At 39.6% G+C, this 13,022-nt stretch overlaps 1 protein-coding gene across 3 annotated transcripts in view; it reads left to right on the top strand.

Annotated features, from left to right (window-relative positions):
• The window catches only part of KIF25 (kinesin family member 25), a 42,268-nt gene that overhangs the window by 21,145 nt on the left and 8,101 nt on the right, over positions 1-13,022 (top strand). For all 3 annotated transcript variants that reach the window (XM_069010193.1, XM_069010194.1, XM_069010195.1), the window contains 3 exons: positions 2,794-2,868; positions 7,198-7,347; positions 8,418-8,594. In XM_069010193.1, coding sequence (XP_068866294.1) covers positions 2,794-2,868; positions 7,198-7,347; positions 8,418-8,594 — 402 coding nt within the window. The remainder of the gene's footprint in view (positions 1-2,793; positions 2,869-7,197; positions 7,348-8,417; positions 8,595-13,022) is intronic.

A 13,022-nucleotide genomic window follows, 5' to 3' on the forward strand; every position in this document is an offset into this window, starting at 1 on the left:
GTTACAGTGTAGCATAAACTAGTTCAAGACTACTTTAAACCACTTTATTTCAGTATGGATAGCGTTTGAACCACAGCAGCTAAGTAGTGGCAGTAAAACCCCTTTAGGGAGCTGAGTAAATATTTGAATAGTTACTGTAACATGGAAGCCAGTGCCTTTCCTCGTATCAGCTACTGGAGCCTGACCCTGACATGGCTGTACTGACACCAGCTGTGGCTGTACTTGGAAGAAATGGCCTCATGCTGCACTAGGGCTTAGGTGCGTGTCCAGCCTGTGTTCGGGTTGGACGTCAGGAAGATTTTCTTCACAGAAAGGGTGCTTAAGCACTGGAAGGGACTGCCCAGGGAGGTGGTGGAGTTACCATCCCTGGAAGTGTTCAAGAAGTGACTGGAGGTGACACCTACTGCTATGGGTTAGTTGACAAGGTGGCATTCAGTCAAAGGTTGGACTTGATGGCCCTGGAGGTCTTTTCCAAGCTAATTGATTCTGTGATTCTACTTTGCTGTGCAAATTAACTGCTAAGACTGATTGATTCTAGCCCGAGTTGTGTTTGCTTTCTTAGGCAACAAAAGTCATCAACTGTGAATGTTTTAATCTTTAAAATGCCTAAGTATTTTTTTCCTTTTGCTTTTTTTAAATGTATGTAGTAGCTCTGAGATGTTTTGATGTGTGAAGGAAAAATATTTCAACACATACTGAGTTAGAGACCTAGTTGATTAAGATGGAGGACTGGGTGCTAATGAATATTTCATCAATTGCAGATGATAGATGAAGCAGAGAAGAGTGTTTGGAAGTGCTTTTGCTCTTTTATATTGACCTTGCAGTTTTGATGTGCAAAGTTTACTGAAGCATATGCTCATGCGCATGCAAAGCAGGGATAGAGTATTCAGTGCCTGTGTCTTCCTGGTCCAAACTGTGCCACATCCCTGCATATTTGTTGGTTTCTCAGTGCACTATGATGGCACATCAGTGGAATGGCAACAAGCAGTATTTGTCTGTCAAGCCAGACAAGTGCTCCGTTTCTTATTAAAGAGAGTACATTTTCATGCAGCTTACAATTAGTCTGTGGAAAACGTTGCCACAGGATGTTGCTCCGGGCCAAGAATTCAGCAAGATACAAAAAAGCCCTGAATGCTAATTCTAATAATATTTTTTTTGAAACAGAGATTCAACTCATATTTCAGTTTTGAGGCCAGTATACAACTTTTAAGGATTAGGATAAGGCACAGGGATGAATTATTGTGTCTCTGGCTACCATATTGTTTCTTGCTCCTTCCTCTGGCTGTTGTCAGGAAAAATACTGAATTTAGTGCATTGGCTCCAATTCTGTATCTATTTATCAGTGATCCCTCTGTACAATCTTGTTTGTGGAGAGCATGAATACAAAAACTTTATTTGTGCAGTCTATAGACTGTAGCAGACAGATCATGATGAGATATACAAAGAGGCTTGAGTAAATGCTGAAGAGCACACTTTGTCTTCATTCAGTTAACCTTGTAGTATCCTGTACAGTCTCTGGGATGCTGTTAAGTGAAGTGTACTGGTGTACTGTATAAACAGAGAAGTGACTATGCTTTGTAATGGTTGCTGCTACCAAAATTCCTGTTTCTAATTAGCCCTTTTGCTGTGAGCTATAAAGAACAGATATCACCTTTTGGAAAACAGAGCTAGACCAAAAGAAAAAAATCACCACAGAAAGATACCAGAAAAGGAAACCTTTTCAAAAGATAAACATTCATACCTCAAGTATTTAACTGTGGGTAATGACATTCATGTTTTAGATTCTCTTCATCTTGTATAAACATGGGTGCTGCAGGCTGTAATCTTGGGGAGGATACATTTTTGGTGTGCTGCAGAAGAAATGAATGAATTAGGATAGCCACATTTTATGATCAGAATTTCTTCTCCCTGATGATTTCCTGTTTTCAGGTCTTGATTTTATGTTGTACAAACCTGAAAGGGTTGGAGGAAAGATTTCTTTGAAGATAATGGTTGGGTTGGTTTTTTTTCTCCTTGCATTCAAAAAACATATGGAGTTGTTTCAGACATCATTTTGGCCCAAGTATTGAACTGTTATTGCTCTTTTCTAAGAGTTGGAATAACTCATGCAATTTACTTGTCTTCCATTCTGTTTAAAAATAGGCCTGCACTCCACATCATTATGTAAAAGAAAGTCTTCCCTTGAGTGAGAAGTGTTGATTCAGAGTAGGTAGTTCATCAGAGGTGGGGGTGGAAATACCTTCGGTTGATAGTGCATCCTTAAACATACCTTCAGGAGCATTCTGATTTCTGTTTTGCCACTGAGTCTTCTGAGACAAGTCCTCTGTCACTGAGACAAGTCCTCAGCAAGTCTGCAGCCTCCATGCTTCTTTTTTTCCCCCCCGAACTTTACCCACATCTGAAGGGCAGTACGACTTGACTGACCACTGTCTTCTATAACGTGATACAAAGGAGGTCCAGGCAGCAGGGCTATTTCACATTCTAGTAGGTGGGAAAAAGTAACAGGGATCCAGTACAGCCTAAAAAAGGACCCTGTGCCCAGAGAGGCAGGCAGGAGGTTTAGGATGAGGTCAGAAATCCACAAGTGTACACCTATGGGTTGTTCGCTCCAAAACACAACAACAGCTGCTCCCAAAATGTGAGTGAGAACTTTGGAGTTCTAATTTTCAGTTCTCTGACACAGAAATGTCAGCAGGTCCCAGGTTTCATGTCACTGGCCTACAGTTTCCATAGTCTGTGTTCTTGTGACATTTTTATTTTTTCTTTGGTTAATCATTGCACTTTGTTCCTCAGAGTTTACAATGATTTAGAGTCTCAAGATGCTGTATTTGCAGATGTGGCCCCTTTGCTAACATCTCTCCTGGATGGGTAAGTTAAAAGGCTGCAGTGAGAAAGCTAAAGCACAATAACCTTCTGAAATCTGTCAATTAAAAAAAAACACTTAATAGTGGTGATCTAGTCAAGTTTTATGGCTTTGCAGTTCCATTTTCCTGTTTTCTTTCTACTCAGCCCCAAGTAAATGTTGTTTCCCTGTATAAACAGTGAAAATATGGTTTGCAAAATTTAGCAGAAGATATAAATTTGTAAAAATAAAAAAAAACCCAGTTTTTTCCTCTGATCTTCTGTTGAACTGATGCTTCTAATGGAGGATGTTGTCTTTTTTCTTCGTATTCTTGTAGGTTATGCTTTGTAACTTTTGCAGACATTGTATGATACATCTTTTCCAACAGTGTGTTCACTGTGAACCCTGTGTTTAATGTGAAAGGCTGCCTGGTTTTGTGTCCGGCACAGGCCATAGGAGGTGGTGGGATCAATTCCTGGTTGAACCAGAACTGAGCATTCTCAGTCATTCTACTGCTCCTTCAGGCACTGGGGTAAAACTGAATTCTGGTTTGAATACAAAACTGATCAGTAACAAGCACTAACAAGTACATGAAATTGCTTCTAGCTACTGAAGCTCATAAAGTGTGATTTTTCATAAGTCCTGAGCCAACTTAAGCTACTCTTGCAAAGAAGCTTTGAAGTGCATATTGTTATAATCCTTGAGGCTTGAACTGAGATTTATACATAACTTCCTTTCTGCTCCTTTTTCATCCCTGTTCCAATACCACTTAATTATATGGTAGGGCTGTCATGGACCTTTCCCTCCCTGTAGAGGAAAAGACAGTCCCTTTCTATCCACAGTGGCATAGTTGAACAGTAGCAATCCTTGTTCCCAGAAGCCTGTGCACTGAAGTTTCCACTTTTCTTAAAAGTGTCCTAGAAGAGGTATCTAAAGATTCTGTGAATGGAATTCCATATGCCACAGAGGGGCCCCCAAGGGCTCCCTGGCTGAGGGAAGTCATAGATTGCATTGTTCTTGTTTACCAGAGATAAGTAACCACAGTTTCTTTAGCTGAGCAACCTAGGGACCACTAGGTTGCAGGATTTTAAAGAAGTCTTAAAACTGCTGCTTTCTCTCCCTACTTTTTCTTTTGCAACGATCATAATTTTGCCTTGGTTCAATGCATCCCTAAGTGTCTTCAGACCTATGTGATCTGTACTTTGATCTGCTGTACTTCCCGCTCCTAATTTTTACATGGGGAGAATCCTGTCCTAAAAGTTAAGATTTTTGTATTCAGTTAGGAAATGTTCTGTTATTGAAAACAAAAGACCTGTCTTGTTCTTCCAGAAGTGCTGTTTAAACAGAAGCAGATTCTCAGGAAAGGCAAGTCTGTGCATATGAGCACAGCAGCCTTCCCACTGTAAATGGGAAACAGACATGCTTAGTCTGAACTTTGAACCTCTTTGCTGCTCCTGATTGTTTTACTCTTGGTTCCAAAGTGGTCTGTAACAACTTCTAGCTTGAGTAGAAGGGGGTGTTCTCTCCTTTTCCTTATTTTTTTCTATGTTTTTGTTTCTTAATGGATTGTTTCATTTTTCAGTATAAATATGCAGGAAGAAAAGATTGTTCCATTCGTAAAACAAAGTATAGCAGGCTTCACAGTTTACCGTGAGCCATACAGGGCCAACAAGGAGTAAGATAACTTCTCTTTTCTTTACAGCATTGAAGAATCCAACTTGTTTATTTTAAAGAATAAATTTCTGCTCCTTTCATTTCCTTTAACAGTGTTCTCTCCTAGGGGTGACTTTGCTAGAGTGAGCACCCGCACTCTTTTCTGGAGAAAAGTGCTACAACACTATTGGTATTTTTGCTGGACAATGAGAACTTTTCTAAACAAGAATATAACTGTTACTTATAATAATAAACAAAGTGAGGAAGGAAGAATATCAGGGCACGTAGGTGAATCATAGTCAAAAATCTTCAGACTTCTCTATTTGAAATCTTTATGCTGGAGCTAGAACACCAATGAAGTAAACCATAATAAGTAACTATTATTATATGGGTAAATATAGAGTAATCTGCTGCTTGTCTTCCTGTTGAATCCCCCAACAATTCATTATCTCCTGTACCTACTTAGATATGATACTGCTTTGGCCAGTTTTAGCTCATTTGGGCTGACTGAAACACTGTTTTGGCTTTGGCAGAGAAGTTACCACTGATTGATACCTGATTTGCATCTCTGTCTTCAATGTTACAGTCCTCTGCCCACTTAACTTCTAATCATATCATCTGTATCTTGTCAGAACTATTTTGTCCAGGATTCTTCCTGTCTTATAGCAAGCAGCAATTAAGGAAAATCTGAATAGCTGGACTGTAGGAAAGTCCTTTAGGAGAGACTTCTAAGAAGACTAATTCTGTTTTTCTTAAGGAAAATGACCACTTGCAAACATCTGGCTCCCTTTTTGGTTCCAAAGATCTGTTTAACTTTGAAATAGGGCTAGAAGTCTCAGTAAGGTGCAGGCTGACCAGGCAGTGTGCATGAGGGGCAGAACTGTGAAAATTACTCATTGTTAGTCTAGCTAAAAACTACCAAAATTAGCGTGAGCTTTTCTACTGAGTTATGTCAGCAGTGAATACTTCAAGAAATCCCTCATTTCAGATTTACAGCCCTAATTTCTATCACATTTAATTTTACTGTAGTGCTCTTTGTTTTCAATTACAGTTATCTCCTTTACTTCATCAAATCTATGACTAGACTTCTGTTCTATACTCTGCAGTTCATGCTAAAATCTGGAGGGACCCTACTATAGATTCATTGACTGCAACTTTGACTTCACATTCCCAGAAAGGGTACTCAGATATTTTCCATGTGGCTTATCAGCCCACATTTCTTTCTAACAAGGAAAGTTTTCAAAATAATCCTCCTGAAATAACTGCTTCTAGGCATGTTTAATATGCAAAAAATCACTGAAATGCCATATAAGTATTTCATTACTTGAAACTGTACATTTGAAACAATTAGATGAGGGGTGTTCATTGAAATATGCTGGCATGGGATTGAAACTAGATTTTTGATACGAGGAAAAACATCAGATAATCAAAAGCAGCTTTTTCAGGTCTGCCCACAGCAGAGGTAGTTTAGGCAGTGACATTTTATTCTCTGGCAGAAGAGGAGCAAGCCCATTCTTGCAGCTCTCTAGTAGAGCAGATGTTTCTGCAAACTGTGAAGCACTCCTCATGCATGAAGGTTCTGCTAATGTCGTATCTCTGAATAAACAAGATAGTCCAGGGATAGGACAGTCCTATCAGCATAACTGCATGTCTTCCAAGGGTTTTGCTGGCACAGTACTGTGGTCAACATCAAGGTGCTGGCAGGGGCAGCAGAGCAGGCACAGCCAAGAAGGGGCAAAACTTCAGCTGCACAACAGTGTTGGTCCTCCATACAAAGCAGTACTGTGGCTGGATGTGTCTGTGTCCAACCACTTATTTTGCTTAAGATGTTGACTTTGATCTGATTGTGTTAGTAACACACTTTCTAGATAGGATTCATGCGTCTCAGTTCAGATCCCTGTGGCACAGACCACAACACTGCTCACAGCTGTGAACAATTCTTTTTCTATTATTATTTTCAGCACAGTGAAAGTGGCTTTTTCAGAGTTCTGTTCATTAGACATATTTACTTGTCTGCTTCAGAAGATGATGTTTCATAGGTTCCTGTTCCTCTGCACTGACATTGTACATTTTCATTTTCTCCTTGTCCTTATCAGAGCAGTTCCTGCCACCTTTGTTCCAGAGTAGTCGTTGTGTGCATGCTCATTCTGAACTGGTGCTGTTGGTTTAAAATTTGTGCCTCCTATTCTTAGGGGGCTGTCTTCTCTGACTGAAGGCTATGAGTAATGAGCCTGCCTGAAAAAGGCTATGAGAGATGAAGAGTTCCCAGCTGTTAAGATACAAATGCAGTGGGGTTTCCAGCACAGCACTGTAACACAAATCAAGCCCATCAATGGTTTACTTTAAAATGCTGTACTGTAAACTGCAGTGTTTCAGGAGCTGATTAACAAGCAGCTCGGTAGTGCACAAGCTGGAAGTTGGGCAGGCAAGGAGGTCTAACAGCATCAGTCATTCCAAGCTAAGGATCCCTTAAACGTCTTCTTAGAAGCATCCCTTCAACTCTGCTTAAAAAATAAAATCTGTTTCGGTGATGTTATGAACAGTAATTACTGTCAGACTTTGAGACCTGCAGAAAGAAATCAGGGGCAGTGTATTTATTTTCTTGTTTAAGTTTGTGTTCCCAAATTGTTTGGAGTTTGACTTGACACCTAACAGACACATTTGGTAATGGTAAAATATATTACAGCACTTCTGTTTTTCAGGTACAATGTGTGTATCATGGCTTATGGGCAAACTGGAAGTGGGAAGACATACACAATGTTGGGACCACAGTTAGAGGGGAACTTAGCATTCTCCATACAAGAGGAATCAGAACTTGGAATTATTCCCCGAGCTACCCAAGAAGTGTTCAGGTAAAAACGAAGTAAAGGTTTGCTGTCAGTGGCAGTCACTTTAAACTGTATAGAAGGGGTGAAATAATATTTGTAATGTATTTATCATTATAGATTTCAGCTTCACAATGGTTAATATTTATAGATTCTCTGACCACCATTTGATATTTGAGGCTTTATATAGGTTTCTAGTCTCTCTCCTGCTTAATCTGATTTTCTAAGACAATAAGATTATCCGGTTTTACTGTGTGTTATCTGTCCATCTGGCTTTCAGACTCTTAATTAAACTTTTGAAAATATTTTAACCATAGTTGTGGGAGTCCAAAAGATTATTAAGTTCCTAAAAGTTTTGTGAGAATTGACAATTGGAATACAAGAGGAAGATTTAGATTAGAACCCAGTCCCAAGGAAGAATGATAGTAGATTTTTTAACTACCGTCTGTTCTTGTTTTAAGAGTTCTTAGATTTTTATAGTTGAACCTAATACAGGATTGAACTGATAGGCTCCTATGTTACAGTAGAAGAGCCATTAGAAGTTTTTCCAGCTAAGCCTGTTTCTTTTGGAGAAGGGCATAAGATAAATCAAAGAACCAGTTTTGTATGAGAGTAACTGTCTAACTCTAAATACTCTCCTGAATAGAGAAGCCCTTAATTTGTGGGTTTTCTGAGGCTGTGAACAGATAACTTCTTACAGATATAGTTTGCCATCTCTGTCTGTTCACTGCTTGCACTCTGCCAGATTTTATACTTTGAGTTCTGAGTGCAGTAACTGCCAGCAGAGAAATGGTATAAAAAAATCATGAGGTGGGAGGCTAGTGGAAAAAAACCAAGCTGGCACAGCTGTTTGGGAAATTAAATTCTATTTACTTCTTCATGTATAAATAAACTGTATATTCTGATTCTTCAAGTTAACATTAAGATATGGATGAAGCAAATCCATGGCTGCAGATACTTAGTAAACACTTTATCAGATTGTAATTATATTACAATTAAAGAATAGATCTCTATTTACAGATTGTTCATTTGGGGTTGGACTTCAACATTTTTGGGCTTTCTTCAATTTTTTTTCTTTTTTTCTTTTTATTTGCCAGGCTTATTTCAGAAAAGCCCCCAGGAAGTTACTGGGTTGAGGTTTCTGTTGTAGAAGTGTATAATAATGAAATTTTTGATCTTCTGGCCAAAGACAGTTATGGAAAAGTATTTGGCATCAAACGTGATGTTGTCACAACCAGAGAAGGGAAGAGCGATGTGCCATTGCTGACACACGAGTAAGTACATGGCTTGTTCCTACCATCCAAACATGATCTGGTGTTAATGCCATGAAGAGCTGTCACAAAGCTGCATTATTGGCACCAGACTGCTTCTAAATAATGAGTCCTTACCATATGTAAAAGAACAGTTCTGTTTCTGTTAGCTCAATCTATTAGATTGCTGTTGGCTGCAAATGTTAAAATACTTCCCAGAAATAACTGTACAGTTACTTTGCATTACACTCCTGTTTTAAGGAGTATAATGTGCCTTTCATTCAGAATGCCTGAAGATTGCTGCATATTTTGTTGTTGCTGGATCTAGGGCATCTTGTCAGCTGTAGAAGAAGAAGGGATAATCCAGTCACAAAGCACTTTCCATCCAGTCTTACTGAATTATAAAATTTACAGATTATAATAGAAATTTATGTACCAGTTGCAAATTTTTAAGCAGCTGTAGGGTTTTAGCTCTCCCTTTATGGGTTAGAGTTAAAAAAAAATTATAATAAGATTTTACGTGATCTTTTAATACAAATACCCATCTTAATATTGCTTAATATTTTGTTTTCATAACTGGAGGTGTTAACGCTGGATTTGTTGTGTTGGCATTTGAACTTGTAGGTCTTGAAAATTGAGGTTCTTCAAATTAAAACCTAAGAAGCAGCAAAGCTTCTCACCATTCACTTTTAAGATGTACCTTCCCAGCATCAGTGTTCACCAGGTTTGATCCTTATTTACACAACTTGACAGTGTAGGAAGAGGTAGGGTATTTAAGGCTACAGCTATACTTACTTTAATGCCTTCTTTTACTTACTAAGCATTACAAAGACTTGTTCTAGTACTCATGGGAATGATTCTTGGTATTATGTGTGGCATATAAAGCAGATGTACAGTGCTTTCTTGTTATATGTAAAAATCTTACCTTGGGTAATTAGGTGTTAAAAATCATGTGTTCATAAAATTTCATCCATTAACACGAGAGAATCTGTTTCAGATACTTCATTTTAGTAATGGCTGTGTTGTTTATCACAGAATGTCTTGAGTGGGAAGGGGCTCACAAATCATAGAGTCCAACTCATAGCCCTGCACAGGACAGCCCCAAGAATCACATTCCAGTATCTGGCCACCCCCTGGGTATCCTAATATCCAGTGTAAACCTCCCCTGATACAACTTGAGGCTGTTCCCTCAGGTCACCAAAGAGAAGAGATGGGTTCCTGCCCCTCTGCTTCCCCTCACAAGGAAGTTGTAGCTGCAGTGAGGTCTCCCCTCAGTCTCCTCCAGGCTGAATAAACCAAGTGACCTCGACTTCTGCTCACATGGCTTCCCCTATAGGCCTTTCACCATTTTTGTGGCCTTTATTCAGGCTTACACTAGTAGAATCAGCATTATCTAGGAAAAAAAAAAACAAAACCAAAACCAAAAATTAGGACCAGCAGTACAAGTGGTACCAGAATCGTGATGGTACCCAGTGGAATTAAACTGGACATCTCTCTGTGAGCATCCAGCATGAGAACAGATTCCAGAAGGGAGCATGTGCATTATTGAGATGTCTAAAAACATTAAAAAGTGTCCTGCTCCTTGAGTAAATAATGTTTATGAAAAGGAACATCTTGCTCTGTTGAAATGTTTAGAAGAGCATTAGTGTTTTCTATGTTTTTGGGGAAAAGTGATGTTTTTCTTCACTTCTCTATAATAATTCTTGTCATGGTCTAATCTCTACTTTTCCAATGGGAATTAGCAGTCAGATATGAAATGCATCCCATGCCAATTAAAATAAAATGCAGCCTCAGTGGAAATAATTTTTTGCTGTGGGACTTAGTCACATAAGCTGACCAATAGTTTGTTTATCTGGGTTTAATGCTATTCGCAGCAAACCTTGATAAAAATACAAGAATGTACTTGAGGATTGTGCAAACATACTTTTATTCTACCTAGTGATACACATTTATTGATTTGTACTTTCTAGCAATTTAATTGCTCATAGAAAAGTGGGAGCCCTGAGAAATTGTCAAGTGGTTTTCTTCATTGTAGGAGCTACAGAGCTTCTTTCTTTCTATGAAATAATAAGCACTGCAATATTCTTGGAAGGATTAACATTTGTATCTAGGGTATGCCTGCTCTTTGGTCTTGAGGTTAAATACAATTTCCATAGAAATTCTGCAAGCTTGATTGCACTCTGCATGCTCCATAAGAACATGGAATGTATGAAAAATGACTGGAACTTAAAGTGATGAATCCTCTTGCCGTTTCTGTCTGTATTATGCTGACTGGTGGGTTTCTCTGTCTCTATTCTTGTATTTCTCCAACTGTGACTCTACTCCAACTTTTAGTATCTAGTTAAGGCTCTGCTGTCAAGGGAATGAAAAACTCCTGAAAAGGCTGGGAGCAGAATGTAACCTGTGTGTGCTGAATCTTTCTTGGAGGAGCTAATCTTTTTCCTTTGACTAGACAGGAAAGGAGCCACACGACTTAGAAAATGAAGACGGGTGCATGTAGTGTAGGCATGATGGGAGTTGAACTTTCCCTCTTTCATCCGAACCTCCAAGTAGTTTTTAATTATGGTATTTCAGTAACTAAGATGCTGGCCTGGCATAATTTTATTCCTGAAAAATGCCTGTTCCACTTCCCAAGGGAGCTTTGCATAGTTAGTGGGTGACCCATCTCTTTTCATAGGTTATGGGGAAGGGAGAGGTGAGAAGCAGCAGGACTTGTGCCATAGAGACAAAAAAAAAAGAGCTGCAGTAAGGTTTCATTTGTCCTTCTAGTCCTTCTAGTTAATAAAATGGCTGCTCTGTTTATTTCTGTAAATTTTAATTTATGGCGTAGGAACCTGGCGCCTCGAACTAAAACTCTTAAAAGCCACTTATCTCAGTCGGTTAATACTAAATTCTAATGCAAATATAAATAAAAATATGGACTTGTATCTCAATTACAATGCAAGCAGCGAAAAAAGTCCAATTCATAAACAAGTTATATTAATAATTACACAGAAAGGTTAATAAGAAAAAACAAACCCAAACAAAGTAAGGGAACCATTGAATGAGGCCACCCAGCTGCCCAAAATCTAAAGTAAACAGCTCATGCTTTGAATAAAAACACATCCACATTTATGATAATATTTCATCTAGAATATATTGGCCTGCTGGGTCTCATTGGCTTCTCCATATATCCATTAAGGTACAGTAGTCTCTTTCCTGCTAACATGTTCATCTTACTGCATCACAAAAACCTCAGTCTCTTTCTTCTTTTATAGCTTGGTTGACTTTGGAGAACTTTCAGCATCCAATTTTTAACATAACCACAAAAGGGCTTCTCTTTGTAGAATCTGGTCCTGGAACGTGCAGCACAAAGAGCACGATGAAGTCGTAGAGATTATACGAAAATATTATTTCTGTCAGTCCCGCTGGGGAGCTACTGTGCCAAGGTCGCCACACTGGGCTGGGGATGTTGCTTGTCTTCAAAGCCAGCTGCAGCTTCCCAGCAGTAGGTGACCAGCACTGACAGCACACCCTGAGCCCTGTCTTAGTTGGCAAATGTAGGGATGGGGCAGCAGCTTGGAGCATTGACCCTTTGCCAGCTCCCAGCAGCAGTTTGAAAAAGCTGACAGCCTGGTGCTGCTTCCTAGCCAAGGCTGCTTCCCTGTCAGGCCTTCCAGTCCTGGCTGAGTAGCCACTGGAAGATGCAGTTCAAGACTTGGGAAGGCAGGATGCGTGAGGCAATAGCCAGATCACCCCAGTGTGAGGCTTTGACTGTAGGAACTAGAGCCACTGGTTCTCTGCTGGCACCAGGTCAGACAAGCAGGAGACATCCCCAGTGGGTGCCGGAGGCAGAGGTGTCACAGTGAAGGCGGGCATGTGCGGCTCAGGGTTGATAGGGGAAGTCTGCAGTGATTGTTTACCTCATGCAGCCCTGGATACACAGGGAACTGCACTGAGGTGGCCGCTTCTCCTGAGCGCCCATAGATATGGTGTGGCCAAATGCCTTTCTGTTCTTCAGATGCCCTTGCTTTGTTTTTCGAGGAAATTGTTTTAGTTGAGTGTAGTTTGTTTTCTTTTGTTCTTCTGTCTCTAAACTCTTCAAGTATGGCTCTTAGCATAAAATAAGCTTTTGCCCAGTGTGACTTTTACTGAAGTCAGCCAAATCTAAGTCATAAAGACCTTGCCTAAAGACATGCTTGTTTTTGCTGACTGCAGCGCTGTGGAACCAAGCCTGAGGCCTGTCATGAGAGTTATTAATGGTTGTGCTGTTACAGAGCATTCAGTGACCAGGCTATGATACGTAGTCATCATTTATAGCCCCACTTTAAAACAATTATTTAGGTGTTCTACCTTCAGTGATTATTGAAGAAGCAATACTGAAAGAAAAGGGTAGGCACTCTTATCTCATTTGTTTTAAACATTGCAAACCTAGGGAAAATCAGAGTGTTTTTTTTCTTTACCTAACCAGTT

Source organism: Aphelocoma coerulescens, chromosome 3, assembly GCF_041296385.1.
Source record: "Aphelocoma coerulescens isolate FSJ_1873_10779 chromosome 3, UR_Acoe_1.0, whole genome shotgun sequence".
NCBI lineage: Eukaryota > Metazoa > Chordata > Aves > Passeriformes > Corvidae > Aphelocoma > Aphelocoma coerulescens.